Source organism: Aotus nancymaae, unplaced genomic scaffold, assembly GCF_030222135.1.
Source record: "Aotus nancymaae isolate 86718 unplaced genomic scaffold, 86718_ANA_hifiasm-v0.15.2.pri h1tg000002l, whole genome shotgun sequence".
Classification (NCBI taxonomy): Eukaryota; Metazoa; Chordata; class Mammalia; order Primates; family Aotidae; genus Aotus; species Aotus nancymaae.
The window spans coordinates 22,144,572-22,164,673 of record NW_026988413.1 but is presented as its reverse complement, the minus strand read 5'-3'; the positions used below and the strand labels follow the sequence as shown (position 1 = coordinate 22,164,673).

At 36.7% G+C, this 20,102-nt stretch overlaps 1 protein-coding gene and 1 long non-coding RNA gene across 2 annotated transcripts in view; one reads left to right on the top strand and one right to left on the bottom strand.

The window, feature by feature from the left end:
- LOC105726333 (uncharacterized) overlaps positions 1 to 20,102 on the bottom strand; it is a 182,025-nt gene that overhangs the window by 106,933 nt on the left and 54,990 nt on the right. Inside the window, exon 2 of the long non-coding RNA XR_010341472.1 lies at positions 2,040 to 2,108. This is a non-coding gene — a long non-coding RNA (uncharacterized LOC105726333). The remainder of the gene's footprint in view (positions 1 to 2,039; positions 2,109 to 20,102) is intronic.
- The window catches only part of AGBL3 (AGBL carboxypeptidase 3), a 78,403-nt gene that overhangs the window by 7,106 nt on the left and 51,195 nt on the right, over positions 1 to 20,102 (top strand). The window contains exon 4 of the mRNA XM_064373348.1: positions 14,265 to 14,372. Coding sequence (XP_064229418.1) covers positions 14,265 to 14,372 — 108 coding nt within the window. The remainder of the gene's footprint in view (positions 1 to 14,264; positions 14,373 to 20,102) is intronic.

Genomic DNA, 20,102 nt, shown 5'->3' with positions numbered 1-20,102 from the left:
AGGGCCCAGGTGCTAGCTTTCCAGGGGCCTTATTCACACATAGACTACCTGTCTTCAGATTGAAACACTAAGATCTATGTGATTCATCTTAGCTTCAGAAGACCTCAAGGCAAAAGTTCCCATCTGGGTTTTTAGGCCCCTATGGTCCTGACATCAAATCAGGCTGTCTACCCGATTCTGCCAAATGAAAACCATCAGTAAACAAACTGGCCATGTGGGGTTATCAGGGGGAGTTTCAGACAGTAAACAGCGTATCATTAATCTTACTGTTCTTATCTTGGCCAAGAGTCCAAGCTGGACAGCCGGAATTCCCCAGAGGTAAAAATAGAGCTTTTCCAGTCCAGCTATAAATTAACTCCGTCTTACACAGCCATCTATCTTGAAAGTCTTTCCGTATCAGTTTAGATATATGAATCTCCTTTTTATAAACTGGTATGTCAGATCTCATTAAATGGATGCATCAGAATTTCCTTAACTGGTACCCTATTGATGAATTTTAGGTGTTTCCAATCATTGGCTCTGACAGAACTGCATAAATATCCTTCTATGTGTATCCTAATGCATATATACATACATATTTTAGGGGTACATTCCTAGAATTTCTGGTATAAGGATACTGTCAAATTTTCATCCAAAAAGAGTTGCATTAATTTATAATCATAAAAGCAAACAGTTTATGACTATGGTCAGGGGTCCTCAAGATAACTCATGTCCAACGATTTGCTACAAGGACTCGCAGAACTCAGAGAAGCCATTATACTCATGGCTTTGGTTTAATACACTGAAAGGACACAGATTAAGATCAGCAAAAGTAAATGGCGTACAGCAGCAGTCCCCAACCATTTTGGCACCAGGGACCAGTTTCGGGGAAGACAATTTTTCCATGTATGTGGACAATTTTTCCACAGTTGGGGGATGGTTTTGGAATGAAACTGTCCCACTTCAGAGCATCAGGCATTAGATTCTCATGAGGAGCGCACAACCTAGATGCCTTGCACACACACAATAGGGCTTGCGCTCCTATGAGAATCTAATGTTGCCGCTGATATGACCGGAGGCAGAGCTCAGCTGGTAATGCTCGCTCCCCCACTGCTCACCTGCTGCTGTGTAGCCTGGTTTCTAATAGGCCACAGACCAGTAATGGTCCACGGCCTTGGGGCTGGGGACCCTTGCTATGCAGCAGAGTCCAGATGAGACCAAGCACACTTCCAGTTGTTTTCTCCCTATGGAGTCTTGATTAACAGCACTTAATTCTCCCAGCCATAACGTGAGATAATATGAAGTGCTGCTAATCATCCAACTTTGGTGTCACTGGTTCCTACTGCAGGTTGGTTATATCTACATGCAGTGCCCACATGGCTGACCTGTTACTTAGTCTCTGGACTTTTCAGGGGTCAAGACTGATACTGTGTGTCCAAGGCCTCTACCACTACCACCACAATAAATCAATTGTTAGCATAAACTATCTAACATAGCCCAAGGTCCCAGGTAGACAAAGATACTCTTATGAGGCAAGGTATTCCGAGGCCTCAGAGGTTATCTCCCAGGAGTTTAGCAAGGTCCAGACCATTCTTTACAATGTACAGCGTTTGGACAACCCAGGCCTGCTGATTTAGTCATTTACACACAGGCTACCTACGGTCACTTGGCCTAGGCTCTCTTATAGCAAAACTATCATATATGTCTAAGCATCTACATTTAGTATAGCATTCTTATAAATGACATAGTGATAGTGTCAATATGATGCCTCAAATTTTGAGGAGCAAGTGTGGGGTAGGAATAGATTTAATGAAACAACTAATCAGTCCTATAAAGTCATTAGATATTTTCATAGTTTTTAACTAGTATGATTATCTCCTATTTTAATATTCTGGTTTATACCTTTTGACAAACTTATATATACATACTCAGCATAGAAATTAAGTCATAATTAAGTAGATCCAGTTCTTACTCAGCCCACTTTTCATTGATATTACATACCAATGAGGCTGTGATTCAATTTTCCAATACATTTGATCATCATCATATGACTTACTTACATAAGGAAGAAGAATCATACCAACAATGCCAGTGTTATACTGTATCCATGGTATTGTAGTAGATGTAACCTGAAAAATAAGAATCAAAAGATAGCGGCCTGTTACTAGAGTTCCACTGTGGTATTAACAATTAATTGGTTCAGTTCATCATTATATCATATGACCAGAATGTCTCCCAGAGCAATGCCACTCAAGTTCACAGGCTTCCATTCAGCCTTTTCAGGTTCTAAGAGCAGGACTGGTCTTAGAAAACTGACTTCACCTTTTTGGGCATCTAGTATAATTAAGCTAAGAGACAAGTGTCTCTTGCTCTGAGCCTCTCTCAAAGCACCAGTGTAATACTAGCTTTTCCTCATTACCTAATTCATTTATTTATTCCCATGCCTTGGCTATTTCTCCTATTTTTCACTTGTCATAATTTTTTACCCAAACATTTCCACCTTTGGAAGAGTTGTTAGGCTTAGCCACTGTGCTGGTCTAGATTGCCAGCAGTATTACCAGTCTAGCTCATGCCTCCTTTCAGCTCATTCCCCTTTATACAGAGTAAGGATATGTAGGTATAGAACTAGTGGGCTATCTTGACCACCAGGCAACACAGCTGCATTCACTATCAATCCAAATTTTGCCAGATGGGGTGAAGACACAGTCCACCCCATTAGGCCCATAGCAATTCTGACATAAAGCTTTAAATAAGTTTCTTGCTTAGGAATCATTCCTGTTTCTAGCCCTGCAGTCTCCAACCACTTCCCCAAGTTGGAAAAAAAAGAAAGTTGAGGTGATGTGAGAAATCACTTTGTAGTTTGTACCAGTGTCCTCCTCCATCCCTTCTTCTCCAGATCCACCGTAAAAGTAAAAGCATTTGTCAAGTGGGAACTCACTCTTGTCCCCCTCATGTTGAATGTGCATACACACTCATGAAGGTATATATACCAGCCCTTCCTGCCTTTATCGTCCCCCATTTTAGACAATGTTTCAATTACCTTTTTCAATTCTCTAGTTAAACCACTAGTCCATTTTGATGTGATATCTTTTTGCCCATCGTTAGACACTATAGGCTATGAAGTGTGTTTCTTGGTCTGAAGAAATATAACTTGATGGTCCAAATTGGCACAGTATCTTCTGTTTCAGTCCTTTCATAGTATTTTAAGCATTTGTACCCATGTACCTCTGGGGGTGCAAAGCCTAGTCCAAAGTAAACGTCTAGTCCTGTCAGGACCCTTTTATAGACTACTCTATAGGTAGTCTCCTGGGGCTACCACAGCATTCTGATGTAGTTACTTACGGGCTGTGTGTACCACCTCCCTAGGAAATCTGCCCGTAGCCACCTGTGGTCTCTGTCTCTCCTGTAGTATTTATTTATATTTTGTGCCTCAGAGAGAACAAGAGAAATATGCTAACAGTCAGCCCAGGCCTACATTTCTACATGTCTCTCATTTCCATTTATTTCATGGACCCACATGCCCACCTCAAGTAAGCACACCAAGTTTTCCACTTCCTAGGTCCAGTCATCATCTGATCCTGGAAGAGGGTTCTTCTGCTGGGCATTGACATGTCCTACTTTAATTTGCCCCTAAATTTCCATGGTGATTTCCATAGGATGGTGCCCTATATGGGGCATCTAAGTTTTTAATTGCCCATCTATTTGACCAAATGGCCAGCCATTGCCACTACCCAAACTTTGATTATGTTAAAATGGAACTCTTATACTTGTTCAGTTTTTTCATCACTGCATGGACAGCATAGTTCAGCCTGAGCAGATTGTTTTTACCTTCTTCAATCAGAACTTTTCCATCCTTTGATGTAGTACAATGGCATTCCAAACAGGATGTTGACTATCTACCTCGCAACTGCCTTGCATTGTCCCAGTAACACTGTCCTGTATAAACCATTTCCAATGGAGCCCTTCTGGGCACTGCCTTATTAGAGTGTTCCTTTCACATCACTTAAGACATTACGGGCATTTCAAGTTTCACGTTTACATGTCCTTCAGTATAATGGTTAATTTTATGTGTCAGCTTAACTGGGCCACGGGATGCCCAGGTAGCTGGTAACACATTATTTCCGGATGTGCCTCTGAGGGTGTTTCCGGAAGTGATTAGCATTTGAATTGGTAGATTCATAAAGAAGATCCACCATCACCAATGTAAGGAGGTGGGGCATTATCCAATCTATTGAGGGCCTGCCTGAATAGAACAAAAGGATGGAGGAAGGGTGAATTCTGTCTTCCTGAACTGGGATATTCATCATCTGCCCCCAGACATCAGAGCTTCTAGTTCTCAGGCCTTTGGACTTGAACTAAATTACACCACCAGCTTTCCTAGTTCTACAACTTGCACGCAGATTATGAGACTTCTCAGTCTCCATAATTGTATGACAATGTACGTACACATATGTATATGTTCACTGATATAATTCCTATAATACACACACACACACACACACACACACACACACACACACACACACACCCTACTGGGTCTATTTTTCTGAAGAACCCTGATTAATGCATTCAGTCACAGGGGCATTTTCAGAAGCAGCTGTAAGATATGCAGCATTTGGGAACCAATTACTAACTTGCTAATGTCCAATAGCAAGTTAGTAATTGGTTCCCAAATGCTGCATATCTTACAGCTGCTTCTGAAAATTTTCTGGTCCAAATTCCAGTAGTCACTGCTTGATGGTGCTCACAGGCTTTTTCCATAAGCCCCAAACTCTGGTCCATATAAGCCTACTGTAGAGAAAATATGTTGGTACCAGCATCCCAGTTTCTAACATGTCATTGATTAAAGGTTAAACTCTTTTTGTGCACCAGGTATTTTATACTATTTCCCACTAAAATCTGTGGGCTTGGACAATTCTATGGGTTCCCATTTAGTGGGTATACTGTATAAAGGGCATATTTAGCAGGTATACTGGATAAAGGACCAATTTACATGCCTTCAGTTTTAGAATATTAGATAGTCTATGTAATCCCCAATCAGATATAAAATACATCCCAATGCATTCAGGAAAAGGAGACACATTCAGTTCACATGAAGTTCATTTAAATATTTCAGTTTTAATCTCAACTTTTAATTTCATCAACCATTTCATGGCTAAGTCTCCCAAGCTAACTGTAGTCAACATTTCACCAACAGTTTTAGGAACCTGGGTGCATTGGTCTGCTACATCAAAGAGTCCCAGAAAAGCTCACTCTCCACTCACTGACCATCTTAACCACACGTGCTATAGCCCATGTCCCCAAACCAGGATCAGACTAAAGGACCCTGTCTCTTTTCATCAGTCTTTATTCATATTAGTTTGTGAGACAATTGCCACAGATGATTTGAGGTAACATTTTTCATTGTCCTTTTTGCCTTTCAGTTTTGTTAATTCCTCCAGACTAAGGTAAATAGAACAGATTTGTTTAAAGCTCTTCAAAGTTGGGGTATGCCAGGAGCTCCCATTGGTCTATGTAATCTCCAATAGTGCTTCATTAAAACCTTTGATCCCATCAGTGTCCAACCTGCTGGAACGAGTCCCTTGATTCTTCCTTTTGTCTTTCCCCATTCTCTCATAACTCATTTTATTTTAGCGGTCAGTTGTTTCAGCATGTTATTTGTCCCTTTGTTGGAAACCCTGAAGCTAGTGTCTGTAGCTTAGACCAGCTAAAATTCAAGCTTGGCCCAGCATCAGGAATTGCCTCAACACTTTACTGTCATTTTAGCTGTTACACATAGTAACTGAGAGACTGTATATTTAGCATGTTTCTTGTCATTTTGCATTTCCTTATGCATCCAGTGAGCCAATTCTTTGGGAGTTAGATTTATCATTTCTAAATTCCAGTGGTGACTTTTACTTCTAGTAACTGGTTGCAACACAGGGGCTACTTCACACCATGGGTGGCCCAAATCAAAGATTTGTCAACTCCTACCCTCTTATTCTTCCTTTTCCCAAACCATTCTTTTGCCATATTTCAGTGAGTCAGGGTAATTCTAATAAGTCCCACTTCTGACATCACCTGTGATTAGGAGTTCCCAAGACTACCCTAAATAAAGTTCAATGATTCACTAAAAGGACTCGAGAAATTCAGAAAAACCATTACATTAATGGTTGTGGCTTATTACAGTGAAATGTTACAAACCAAAATCAACAGAATTGATTTAGGGCAGAGTCTAGGAAAGACTAGTTGTCTTCTCCCAGTGGAGTTTCATAGATAGCACTTACTTCTTCCAGCCTGATGAGAGCTAACACTCATGAAGTACTGCTAATCAGGGAAGCTCATCCAGCCTTGGTGTCCAGAGTTTCTATTAGGGACCAGTTATGTCTGCAAGGAATGTCCATGTGTCCGGCCTTCATTATTCAGTTCCCAGCCTCTCCATCCAAAATTAATACAATGTGGCCCAAACCCCCCCCCCACAACTCACATTAGCATAACTATCTGATGTGACCCAAGGCCCCAAGTAGACAAGGAGACTCTGAACAGACAGAATATTTCAGTCTTAGAGATTATCTCTCAGGAGTTGGGTAAGGTCCAAATCTTTCTTTAGATGTACAGGGTTTGGACGACACAGGCCATCTGAGTTAATCCTGACTACACAATGAAAGTACCTATTTTTCCATATTCTCATTAATACTGTTAATCAGCCATTCTAGTTTTTAACAGTCTGATATTGTTTACTTGATATGTGTTGTTTTTTGTTAATGTATTATTTATGGATGAGACAGAACATTTTATCTACTGACTTTATATAAGCTGTCTGATAAAATCCTTTGCCCATTTTGCTATTTGTTGGACTTTTTTTCTTCTTGATCTGTAAGTGCTTTCTGTCTATGCAAGAGATTTGTTTACTGTGTCTTATATGTTGCATGCTTTTTTTCTCAGTTTGTCATTCGCCTTTTGTCTTTGGCATGCATAAATTTGTAATTTTTATGTAGTTATTTTGTCTATCATTTTTTTTTTTTTTTTTTTTTTTTTTTTTGAGACGGAGTTTCGCTCTTGATACCCAGGCTGGAGCGCAATGGCACGATCTCGGCTCACCGCAATCTCCGCCTCCTGGGTTCAGGCAATTCTCCTGCCTCAGCCTCCTGAGTAGCTGGGATTACAGGCACGCGCCACTGTGCCCAGCTAATTTTTTGTATTAGTAGAGACGGGGTTTCACCATGTTGACCAGGATGGTCTCGATCTCTTGACCTCGTGATCCACCCGCCTCGGCCTCCCAAAGTGCTGGGATTACAGGCTTGAGCCACCGCGCCCGGCCTGTCTATCATTTTTTAAATGACTTCTGGAGTTTTGAAATTTTCATACTTCTTTCTTGGTAATGTCAGAGTGTATTTTTTGTGATTAAATTTTTGATCCATCTGGAATACATTTTGATATAAGAAGTAAACTTCCAATCCAGTCCTATTATTAAATGCTTGGAGAGTTGTTCCAACAAAATGTATTAAATAAATTAATTTTTTCTACCCACTTACAATGCCCACATTTATGATACACTAAACTCTTAGGTCCAATTGAATTCTGTTCCATTAATCTTCTTTTGATATGCCAGCATGAAACTCTATTACTATAGCTTTTAAACTATAATTATGTGGTAAAAGTTCCTTACTGTTTTACTTTGTTCAAGATTTTTCTGGCTACTTTTGCCTTATTATATTTCTATATAGAATCTAAAATAATCTTTCCTAGTTGTCCTAAAATAAATAAGCTGGTAACTTTATTGTAATCACATTAAATTTATAGATTAACTTAAGGAGAGGAACATTTTTAGAATTGCACCTTCCTATCCAATAATAAGATTTGTCTCACCATTTATCCTAGTTTTCCTTTATCTCCCTTATTATAGTTTTAAATTTTTTTCCTGAACTGTTTCTAAGTTTATTTTATGGTATTTTATTTATTTTGTTGCTAAAACTAAATATTTTTGTTGTGAAAATAGCAATTTCAAATAGAGTATTTATTACATTATATTTTCTAACTTGTTTATATACAGGAAAGTTATTGTTGTGTGTATTAATTTTGAAAATTGCCATCTTTTGTTTCTAATATTTAAATTATTATATATGTTCCAATTATACAGTTATATTATCCTGTATTAATATAATTATATCTCCTCATTTCTGGTTTTTATATCTTATATTTCTTTTTTGTACTAAATGCATTGACTGGTACAGTCAAAAAATATTTAATAATATTGCCTTTATCTTATTCTTCATTTTAATGGGAATAGTTTTACTGTTTTCTCATTAAGCAAATTATTGACTTCTGGTTTAAAATAAATTTTTTTGATTCTGGTAAGGAGTTACCCATTTATTCTTATATTATTAAGAAAACTTTATCAGAAATCATTACTAAACTTTATTAAATGACTTTTTAACATCTATGCGGTGGAAGGATTATGATGTTCTCTTTGACCTATTATTTTGGTGAGTGATGTTAGCTTCTTTAATATTGAACCAGATGTATAGTATTGAAATAAAGTGCACTTAGTCATTGTGAATAATTTTTAGTAGGTTGCTGAATTCTGTCTTCTAATTTTATGGAGGATTTTTGCTTTCATATTCATAAATAAGATAGATTTTTAAAATTTTATAACGTGTATGTTTTTCAGGTTTTGGTATAAATTTTATTTAGAATTCTTTGCTTCAGAACAGTTTCAATAATGCTTTCATTAATGTTCTTTTTAATTTTGAGAGAAGTCTTCTAAAACTGTGCATATTTTGTTACTGTTTAGAGAGACCGAGAATATTGTTATTATAAAACTTCTCAGTTTTTTCTTTGTTAGGTCTGTTTATGTTTCCTGTGTATTCCAGGGACAGTTTGGTTATTTATTTTCCTAGAAAAATAATGCTTTTCATGCAGGATTTTAAAATTCATTTCATAAATTTAAGATATTCTCCTATAATTGCTGTAATTTCCTTTCAAGATAGATTTTTTTCCCTTTGTTCTAATATTTTACATTTTTGCATTATTTTTCTCCCATGAGTATGTTGGTAGGCTTCATCTTGTTAATTTTTTCAAAGAATCAGTGCTTGAATTTATTTATTAGTCCTAATCTTGTGCTGTATTCTAATAATTTATTAGTTTATGATTTTTTAATAAATTAATTTATTTAGATTTATTCTTTATTTAACCTCTCACTCTGTATTAACTTCTTACTTCCCAATATTTTATTAAGAATATTTTCAAATATGCAGAGAAGTTGAAGGGATTAAACAGGAACCCATAAGGCCATCGACTAGATTTTTTCAATCAATAATTTACTATATTGCTTTATCACATACGTAGCCATCTATCCATCCCTCTCTTTATCCATCAAGTCCTTTTAGTTTTTTATTCATTTAAAAGTAAGTTGCAGATATCCTTACATTTCACTTCTAAATACTTTAGCATGTATGTTATTACCTAGTGTTCCTTTTTAGTTTTGAGGTACATTTTACAAAACATCAAATGCATGAATCTAATTGTATCAATGAATTTTAACAAATTTAACAAATGCATACATTTGGGTAAGCTAAACCCCTACCACAGTATAGAACATTACTATTACAATTACTTTTTAAAAAATTACTTAGGTGTAAATCTAACAAAACAAGTAAATCAAGAAATATACCATGTTCATGGGTAGGACTAAGCTCAATCTAGTAAAGATGTCACCTCTCCCCCGTTGACATACAGGTTTAAGAAATTCCTATCAAGATTTATTTTTGTAGATATAGACAGAATTATTCTAAAATTTATATGGAAAGGCTAAAGAACTATAATAACTTTTTTAAAAAGCAGTTTGAAGAAGCAGCGTAAAATGGGATAAAGTAGCCTCTTACCTCAAGCTTTTATATAGCTACTGCAGTCAAAGCTATGTCATATTAGATCAGTAGAAGAGAATAGAGAACTGAGAAGTAGAACCACACAAATATTCCCAAATGGTTTTTGATGAAAGTGAAAAGCAATTTAATGTAGGAAAGTTTGCATTTTCAACAAATATTGCTGGAGAAATTGGATATCCATGGGAAGAAAAGAAAGATACTAGGGAAAACTTCAACCTAAGTCTAACATCTTATACAAAAATTCATTCAAAATGAATTATAGATTTAAATGTAACACATGCCAGTATAAAACTTTTTTAAAATAGAAGAAAATCTTTATGATCTAGAGCTAGACAAAGAGTCTTAGAATTGACATCAAAAACATGATAAATAAAAAAACTGATAAATTAGACTTCAAATTTAAAGCTCTTGTTTTGCAAAAGACCCCGTTAAGCAGATGAAAATACAATGAAGAGGAGAAAAAACAAGGAGCAACATGCTTATGCTAGCTGATTCTCTTTTTATTTAAAAACAAACAAACAAACAAAAAAAAACTTTCCCAGAAATTCCACCAGGAGTCATCTTTTTACATCTCATTGACTAGAATTATATTACATGGCTACTCCTTGCCACAGGCAAGCCTGAAAACTTAAAGTTTTTCTTTTGAGATGGAGTCTCACTCTGTCATCAGGCTGGAGTGCAGTGGCCCTATCTTGGCTCATTGCAGCCTCTGCCTCCTGGGTTCAAGTGATTCTCCTGTCCCAGCCTCCTGAGTAACTGGGACTACAGGCACACACCACCACGCCCAGCTAATTTTTGTATTTTAAGTAGAGACAGGGTTTCATCATGTTGGCCAGGATGGTCTCGATCTCTTGACCTTGTGATCCACCCACCTCGACCACCTAAAGTGATGGGATTACAGGTGTGAGCCACCGCAACTTAAGGTTTTTTAATGGAAGTACACTGCTGCCCTGATAAAGTCAGGTTTTAGTAAGGAAGGAAGAAAGTTAGAATGAAAATTTGGAAGGACAACTAGCAGTGTATAGAAAAACTAGCAGTAGAAATTTGGAGGACAACTGGCTGAGTGCAGGGCCTTATACTCCTAAATATTCTTTTGTTCACATAACAGTGAACTAATTTGAACTACTTAAATCTGCATATGGAAATGGCTTATCCTGGCAGTTACTTAACAAAGTCACTTACTCTGTCTTGCGGAAAATAGTCATCTTTTATATCTGCCACATAAGACAAAATAAAGTGGTCCCTCAGCACAACTTTGAAAGTCCTGTGAAATCTTTTGGAGGAATACTTAGACTTGGACACCATTAAAAAGAAGTTTTGTAAAATTTTGTGGCATGTGATTTAAGTGCAGAACAAACTGTCTGCTGTAATTGCAAACACTTTTAAAGGCTTCAATATTACCAACTTGTGATGATGTATGTAACTGTCCTGAGAATCCTGTGCTAGAAAACTAAGAGGAAGTAATTATCAAATTAGATGAGAACCAGATACAGATTAAAAAGGAATTTCAATGAATTAAATAACTTTGATGAAATGGACACATGACTGGCTAAGACACGAAGTACTGAAACTGACTCCAGAGGAAATAGAACATCTAAATAGACATATAACAAGTAAAGGGATTTAATTAATAATAGAAAATCTACCACAGAGAGTAGCTTAAACCAAAATAGCTTAACTGCTGAATTCTATGAAACATTTAATGTTTAGAACATTCTACCAAAGAATTTCTAATTCTTCAAAAACTCTTCCAATAATAGAAGGGGAAGGAATGCTTCCTCATTCATCCTCTGAGGCCAGTATTACTCTGTTAACCACATAAAGACATCACAAGAAAACTACAGACCAATATATATTATGAATACAGATGTAAAATTCATCAGCAAAATACTAGCAAACTAAATCCAGCAACAAATAAAAATAATATATGTCATGAAGAAGTAGAATCTATCCAGACATGTTGTTTGTTCCCTGTGCCCCAAAATCAATGTGATAGAGCATGTCAGTAGAAAAAAAAAAAAAAGATCTTTTCAATAAACATAGAAAAGGGATTTTTTTAAAATCCTACACCTTTTGATGACAAAAACACTCACCAAATTAGGAAGAGAAAGGAATGTCCTCAATAAAAGGCATCTATGAAAATCCCACAGCTAATATTTACTTAATGGTGAAAATACTAGATGCTTTTCCCATAAGGTCAAGAACAAGACAAAGATATCCACTTTTCCACTTCTATAAGACATTGTAATGATGGTTCTAGCCAGGGTAATTAGACAAGAAAAAGAAGTTTCGAAAATCCAGATTAGAAAGAAGGACATAAAACTATGTTTGCCAATGAAATAATTTTGGACATAGAAAATCCTAAGGAATCCACTGAAAAAAAACTTTTAGAACTAATATATGAGTTCAGCAAGGTTGCAGAATACAAGATTAATATATAAAATCAATTGTATTTCTATGCACTTATAATGAACAATCCTAAATGAACTTATGAAAAGTATTCTGTTTTCAAAAGAATAAAATATGAAGGTAAAGAGTACAAAACATACCTGAAAACTACAAAACATTACTGAAAGAAAGTAAATATCTAAGTAAATAGACATCTCATGTTTATGGATCAAAAGACTTAACTGTTATTATGATGGCAGTCCTCCCCAAATGAATCTACAGATTCAATGCAATTTCCATTAGAATACCAGTGGGTGGCTTTGTAGATATTGACAGGCTGATCTTAAAATTGTTATAGAAACTCAAGGGACCCAGAATGGTCAAAAAAAAAAAAAAAGAAAGAAAAGAAAAGAAAAAAAAATTTAAAAAGAACAAATTTGAGAACTCACACTTTCTGATTTCAAAACTTACTACAAACAGTAATTTAGACAGTGTAGCACTATCATGAGGTTAGATAGGTAGACCAGTGAATAAAACTGGAAGTCCAGAAATAAACCCAAATCTTCTACTTAAACAACCCTAGTTCTAGAGTAGCTTTTTTGCAATGATGATATTGCCAGACATAAGGCATTTATGCAGTAGACGTATATTACATTATTTACATTTAAGGAATATGTGGATGCTAACTTTGCATTGTTCAACCATCCATCCATTCATCTCTCCATATGTCCATTGTTCTGTCTGTCCATCTAATCTATAGACATTTAGCTGAATGCTCACCCTGTTTCAAATACAATGTAAAGAACAATTTTAGTGGAACAGTAGATATGGGTATCAGAAACGGGTTACATCTGATTCTCAAAATATGGCCCTCAGTAAGGGTACTCTGATAAGCTGCAAACTTGACCCTTATATACAAGTTATAATGATAGGGTCTCATGGTTCTTTACCAGAGGACTAGTTATGAATGAATAAAGAAGAGCATAAGCAGAAATTAATAAAATCTCTATTTTCTTAACTGAGAAGTCTAGATTTTGTGCAACTTTTGAAAATCAGCATACACAAAGGCAAATAGCTGAAATTCCTAATGTTCTCAGAATGGGAGCTATTTTATTAGTTCGTTAATTATTGCTTAAGTAGGTTAAGGCTTTCAACTAATGAGAAGATTTTAAATAAAACATTTAAAATTTTAATTATAATTTGCTTATATTTATTATGAATTTATTTGGTTGTGTGTGATTCATTTAACTCTACAATACAGTGATACAAATTTGCATCAATATGGTAGACTGTTTTTCTTCTGTAGCTAGATTTGTCCCCTATTGGTTATGTCAAATACACTTCTGTTGTTAAAGCTGATGTACACATAGTCTCCAAAGTGTTTGTCCGGTAACACTTATTTGTCACTAAATTCTTGCTCCATTAAAAAAATACAAATAACTAGGGTAGTTACGCTGTGAAGTCATTTTTTCCCCCATCAAATAGCTCATGGTCACAAAGACCAGAGACTAGTGCAGATGACATTTAAGAAATTTGATCCTAAAAAGAGGAAAGCTGGTAACTAAAGGAGAAGTGGCAGGGGTAGGGGGACATCTAAGAATATCTTTCCTTTTGGAAGATAAGCCTGAGCACGTTTATAAGATTTATCTTGACAGCCATTATCAAGCAAAGAGGCTGAAGGGAAAGGAAGCATACAAGGTAGAGTAAGAGTCCCACAGGTGGAACAGAATGATATCGGGCTCAGGAGAAAGAGAATTGTGTTATAAAATAAGTATAAATCAATCATGAACAAAAAAAATCATGAAACTATTCAATATAATAATGCAGAAGAAGGTATGAATGAAATGTCATAAGGTGTATTATAGTGTGATAATGTTATTACATCCAATGAATCTTAGTAAAATCTTAGCCCATACAAAACACTACATTTTAGCCTAGATCTATCAATGAATAATTTGAAAATATGCAATAAAATTTTCATTTATTTTGAAGTAATTTTCAAAGAATGTTTCACTTTTTTTTTTTTTCCAGATTGGACTCCTTCCTGTCCTGAGCCAGTATATATCCCAACAGGCTTAGAAACGGAATCCCTTTATCCAGAATCGAAGGAAGATACTATGGTTTATCTAGCTGAAGGTGGTGGGCACATAATAACATACGTTGATGTAAAATATAATTTGGTACTTAGGTTAATCTCGTAGTTATATTTGTTTTGCTGCTTATAGTAGAAATTTCAGATTACCAGTCCCGAAACATAAAGATGCTTGGCTAAGTGTTGATTTAGTGCCAGTTATATTTTTAAAGGCGCATTGCAGTTTATGCAAAATTACTTTAAAATTAAACATCATGTTGGCCATTAGAATGAAGAATTATATTTAAAATGATTTTGCTTCATATCAATTTTGAAAGATAAACCCAGTGAAGTGCTTTGCAATTATTGTTCCCTCTCCATGTACTGCTAACATTAATGCATTTGTTCAGATGTTTTTCTTTTAATTTCCTGACTCTGATGCGTTTCTTGGTATTTTAATCTTTAAAAGAGAAAGAATTACCCCACGTTGCAAAAAATATCTAAGATTACATCTCAGGAAAGTGTTCTTAACACTCAAGATTCATATTTTTAACTTTGAAAACTATTAATGTAAAACATTTTGTTTGCTTTCATGATGATAGAGTATGCTAATAATCACACATAGAAGTCTCAGAGTATATTCTCAACTATACTGCTCCTGAAGCACCAGCTTAAGGAAGTATAGACTCCGCACAATTTCACTATCACAATGTAATATCTTAGAGTATTTTCGTATATTAAAAATAACTTCCAGGGAGCATATGTATTTTATTTAAGGGGCTAGCAACACAAAGAGAAATTCACAGAGACTGCTTCCTGTACAGTAAGCAATTTCTAGAAATACACTCACAAACAACTCACAAAAAATACACTCACGATATTTTTAAACAAGTGGAGTGAGAGGAGTACCTCTGATTTTTCCAATTTGATTGTAAATATTTATATGGCGAACATGCCTCAGAACTGCCATACATAACTGAAATGAGATCTGATTTTAAAAACTAAACTAATTGAGATGAATCAGTCAGGGTCTTTTCAGGAATTACCATAGTCAGAGTAATTTAAGAAAGTTTAATGAAATTTAATTTAATGAATTTTAAAAGGGTAGACAGAGATAATGGAGATTAACAAGGGATGGTGAAGCAACATAGGACTATCCACAGAGCAGGTAGGTCTCCTAGGCCTGAAAGGGTGACAAGAAAGAATGGTCTCCACACCTGTAGAATCCTTTAGGTATAGGAGAGAGCAGCCTCGAAACCCTTGTGGCTCTCAGTAAAGAAACAGACAACTGCCAACCCGTGGCACTGAAGGGAAAACGCTAGGGGGATAAATAACCCAATTTCACTCTCCTTCCAACTTCCCATGTTCTAGCAGTGCCTCCTATCGTCCACAGCCAAAGGGCAAGGGAACTCTGAGGCAATCAATACAGATCAACCTCTTTGGAAATGTATAATGTGGAGAAGAGTAGAGGATGGATCTGTAGGTAGAAACAGAACACACATTGCAGTCAATCCCACTTAATCTTATTTTTATGCCATACTTGGGAGTTGTGAAGATCTACCAGTCCATGAGTTGAAAGGAAAGCTATAGAATCAAAGCTTGAGGATGAAAAAACATCTGACTTACTTGATTTTCACTGAACATGTGAAAGATTAATCACAAATACTTACCTTTTTCCATTTTTACAAATGACAAACAAGAGTAGAAAGGACAAATTTCAGTACGTAAGATACAATTTAAATGTTAGTGAAAATTAAATGTTAATATGTAAGATACAATTTAAATGTCAGTGAAAATTAAATGTTAATATAAATTTAGTTAAAACCTAGGACAGGATACTGAAGAATGTGGCATACTATGAGACATGATTAGTTTTTATTTTGGATAAATTGAAGTAAAATGCAAATAGAGTGAAATGTATAGATCATAAGTACACAATTTGGTGAGTTTTGAAAAATATATCATCTATGTAACCAACACTCCTATCAAGATGTGGAACACCAGAAAGTTCCCATCTGTCTCCTGTCAGTCCCCAGCTCCAGCCCCAGGCAAACACTGGTCTGATTTCTGTCACCATAGATTAGTTTTGCCTGATTTTTAGCTTCATGTAAATGCAGTCATACATACAGTAAATACACTGTTGTGTCTGAATTCTTTGACTTAGAATTCTGTTTCCAGATTTTTTTTTTTTTTTTTTTTTTTTGAGACACAGTCTCACTCCGTCACCAGGCGCCAGCAGGCTGGAGTGCAGTGGCGCGACCTCGGCTCACTGCAACCTCCGCCTCCCGGGTTCAAGCAATTCTCCTGCCTCAGCCTCCTGAGTAGCTGGGACTACAGGCGCGCGCCACCACGCCCAGCTAATTTTTTTGTATTTTTAGTAGAGACAGGGATTCACCATGTTGGCCAGGATGGTTTCGATCTCTTGACCTTGTGATCTGCCCGCCTCGGCCTCCGAAAGTGCTGGGATTACAGGGGTGAGCCACCGCGCCCGGCCCTGTTTTCAGATTTATACATGTTAGCAGATTCCTTTATATTGCCAAATAGTACTCCATCATATGACTATACCACAGTTTGTCTTTTCATGATTGATATGTAGTCCGGACATAAACCCTGTATCAGATATATATGATATAGTGAAATCTTCACTTTCGTCTGTGGAAATCCTTTTCATTTTCATAACAATGTCTTTTGATGAGTAGAACTTTTAAACTTTTATGAAGTCAATTACCAATTTTCTTTCAAATTTAGTGCATTTTACATCCTTCCCACCTATAAACTTTGCTTTTCCCAAGATCACCTATTTTTTCAAGAAATTTTATTCTTTTCACTTTTTTATCTTTGTCTTTGATTCATCTAGAATCATATTTTATGAATGAAAACCAGTTGGGATAATAGTCAAGGTTCATTTTTTGCCACTTTTTAACAAAATTGATTCATCACCAGCTATTGAAAAGAGTATCCTGTCGCCAATGAATTGCCTAGCCACCTTTATTAAATGTCAGTTAACAATGTACATATAGGTCTATTTCTAGACACTTCATTCTGTTGCTTTGATGTACTGATACTTATGCAAGTACCACCATATTGATATTGTAGCTTTATCCATGGCAATCTACTTTGATATTAAAAATAAGCTATTTGATCTTTCTTTTTTTACTTTTTGTATAGTGTGTATATATTTTCCATCATTTTACTTTCAATCTATGTTTTATATTTCATATTTTTAATTGTGGGAGATATACAGCATATCATTGGGATTTGCTTTTTTTTTTTAAGTTCTGGGATACATGTGCAGAACGTGCAGGTTTGTTCCATAGGTATCTATGTGCCATGGTGGTTTGCTGGACCTATCACCTAGCTTTTAAGCCCCATATGCATTAGCTGTTTGTCCTGATGCTCTCCCTCCCCTTACCCTGGCTCTGTCAGGCCACAGTGTTGTTGTTCCTCTCCCTGTGTCCATGTGTTCTCATTGTTCAGCTCCCACTTATGAGTGAGAACATGCAGCGTCTAGTTTTCTGTTCCTGTGTTAGTTTGCTGAGGATGATGGTGTCCAGCTTCATCCATGTCCCTACAAAGGACATGATCTCATTTCTTTTTGTGGCTGCATAGTATTCCATGGTGTATTTGTACCACATTTTATTTATCCAGTCTATCATTGATGAGCCTTTGTGAATAGTGCTGCAATAAACATACGTGTGTATGTATCTTTATAACAGAATGATTTATATTCCTTTAAGTATATACCCAATAATGGGATTGCTGGGTTATATGGTATTTTTGGTTCTAGATCCTTGAGGAATGGTTGAACTAATTTATATTCCCACCAACAATGTACAAGTGTTTTTATTGCCTGCAGCTTCACCAGCCTCTGTTGTTTCTTGACTTTTTTTTTTTTTTTTTGAGATGGAGTCTGCTCCGTTCCAAGCTGAAGTGCAGTGGTGCGATCTCAGCTCACTACAACCTCTGCCTCCCAGTTCATTTGATTCTCCTGCCTCAGCCTCCCAAGTAGCTGGGTTTATTGATTTTTAATAATTGCCATTCTGACTGGCATGAGATGGTATCTCATTGTGGTTTTGATTGATATTTCTCTAATGACCAGTGAGGATGAGCTTTCTTTCATGTTTGTTGGCCACATAAATGTGTTCTTTAGTGAAGTGTCTGTTCATATTCTTTGCCCACTTTTTGATTTTTTTTCTTGTATATTTAAGTTCTTGTAAATTCTGGATATTAGACCTTTGTTAGATGGGTAGATTGCAGAAATTTTCTCCCATTCTGTAGGTTGTCTGTTTGCTCTGATGATAGCTTCTTTTGCTATGCAGAAGCTCTTTAGTTCAATTAGATACGATTTGTCAATTTTGGCTTTTTTTACAATTGCTTTTGGTGATTTCATTATAATATCTTTGCCCATGCCTGTGTCCTGAATGCTATTGCCTAGGTTTTCTTTTAGAGTTTTTATGGTTGGATTTGCCTTTCATATAAACTGAAAATTTGTCTTTTAATTATTATGTTAAATATAATAATTATTATTTTGAGACAGAGTCTTGCTCTGTCACCCAGGCAAGAGTGCAGTGGCATGATCTTGGCTCACTGCAACCTCTGCCTCCCGGGTTCAAGTGACTCTTCTTCCTCAGCCTCCTGAGTAGCTGGGATTATAGGCATGCCCCACTACCTTATTTTCAGTAGAGATGGGGATTCTCCATGTTGGTCAAGCTGGTCTCAAACTCCCGACCACAGGTGATCTGCCTGCCTTGGCCTCCCAAAGTGCTGGCGTGAGCCACCGTGCCCGGCCAATATATAATTATTAATGTTGTTGGATTAATAGCTACCGTCTTACTAGCTTTGTTTTATTCCATCTGTTATTTCTTTTTTATTCTTTTTCTGCCTTCACTGACATTAATTTGAGTATATTTTATTGTTCCATTTTATCTCCACTATCGGTTTATCAAGTATACCGGTTTTTAAATTTTTCTCGTTTTTTTTTTTTGTATATATCTTTAAAAGATTCTCTCTTCAAATAATGTTATGCCACTTCACATATAGTGTGAGCACCTTACAAGAGTATATTCTCAATTCCTTCTTCCCTTTCTTTGTACTATGGTTTTCAAATGTTTTACTTTTTCACGTGCTATAAAAACTCAGCGAAGGAGGAGACAAGATGGCTGACTGGAAACAGGAAGCACTGCTCCCACGGAGAGAGACCAAAATATCAAGCATATCAGCAAACTTTGAATAGTTCCTCAGAGAGAAAACACTGAGGGTTGATAGAGAGGTGATGCAGACACCAAGGCTGGAGAGGAAGCTAGGAACCCTGCCTGGGGCTGCTGAATGCCAGGGCTAGTTCCCGCCCCTGAATGGTCCTAGGGAAGAGGCAAGTGAAGGGATGGTGGAGCAGCCTACTTTGGCTGCAGACTACTGGAATCCTAGCTACAAGAGAATCTATGACCCCCATAGATATTTGAACTGGCAGGGGCATCTGCCCAGAGAGTAGGCAGAGACAGAGATTTTGCCTGTATGGAGCTCAGGATTTTGCACATGGGCAGCTGAAGCAGGACACAGCCATAGGCACCCATCTCCTAAGGCTCCCTATCTTCCTCTGAGTTACTGTAACCCCAGTTGACTACAGGGCCAAGAGAGAACAGGGCTGACAATCCTATCCTGTGAGACTGGGGCATGTCTGTTCTTCAGTCCCTCCTGCCTGCTAGCCCCTCCCAAGGCCCCTGCCTGGCTGCTCCTGCAGGAGCATGTGCACAGCACAGCCTCCTCTGCCTAACCTGGATGCTTTGCTGGTAGCCCCATCT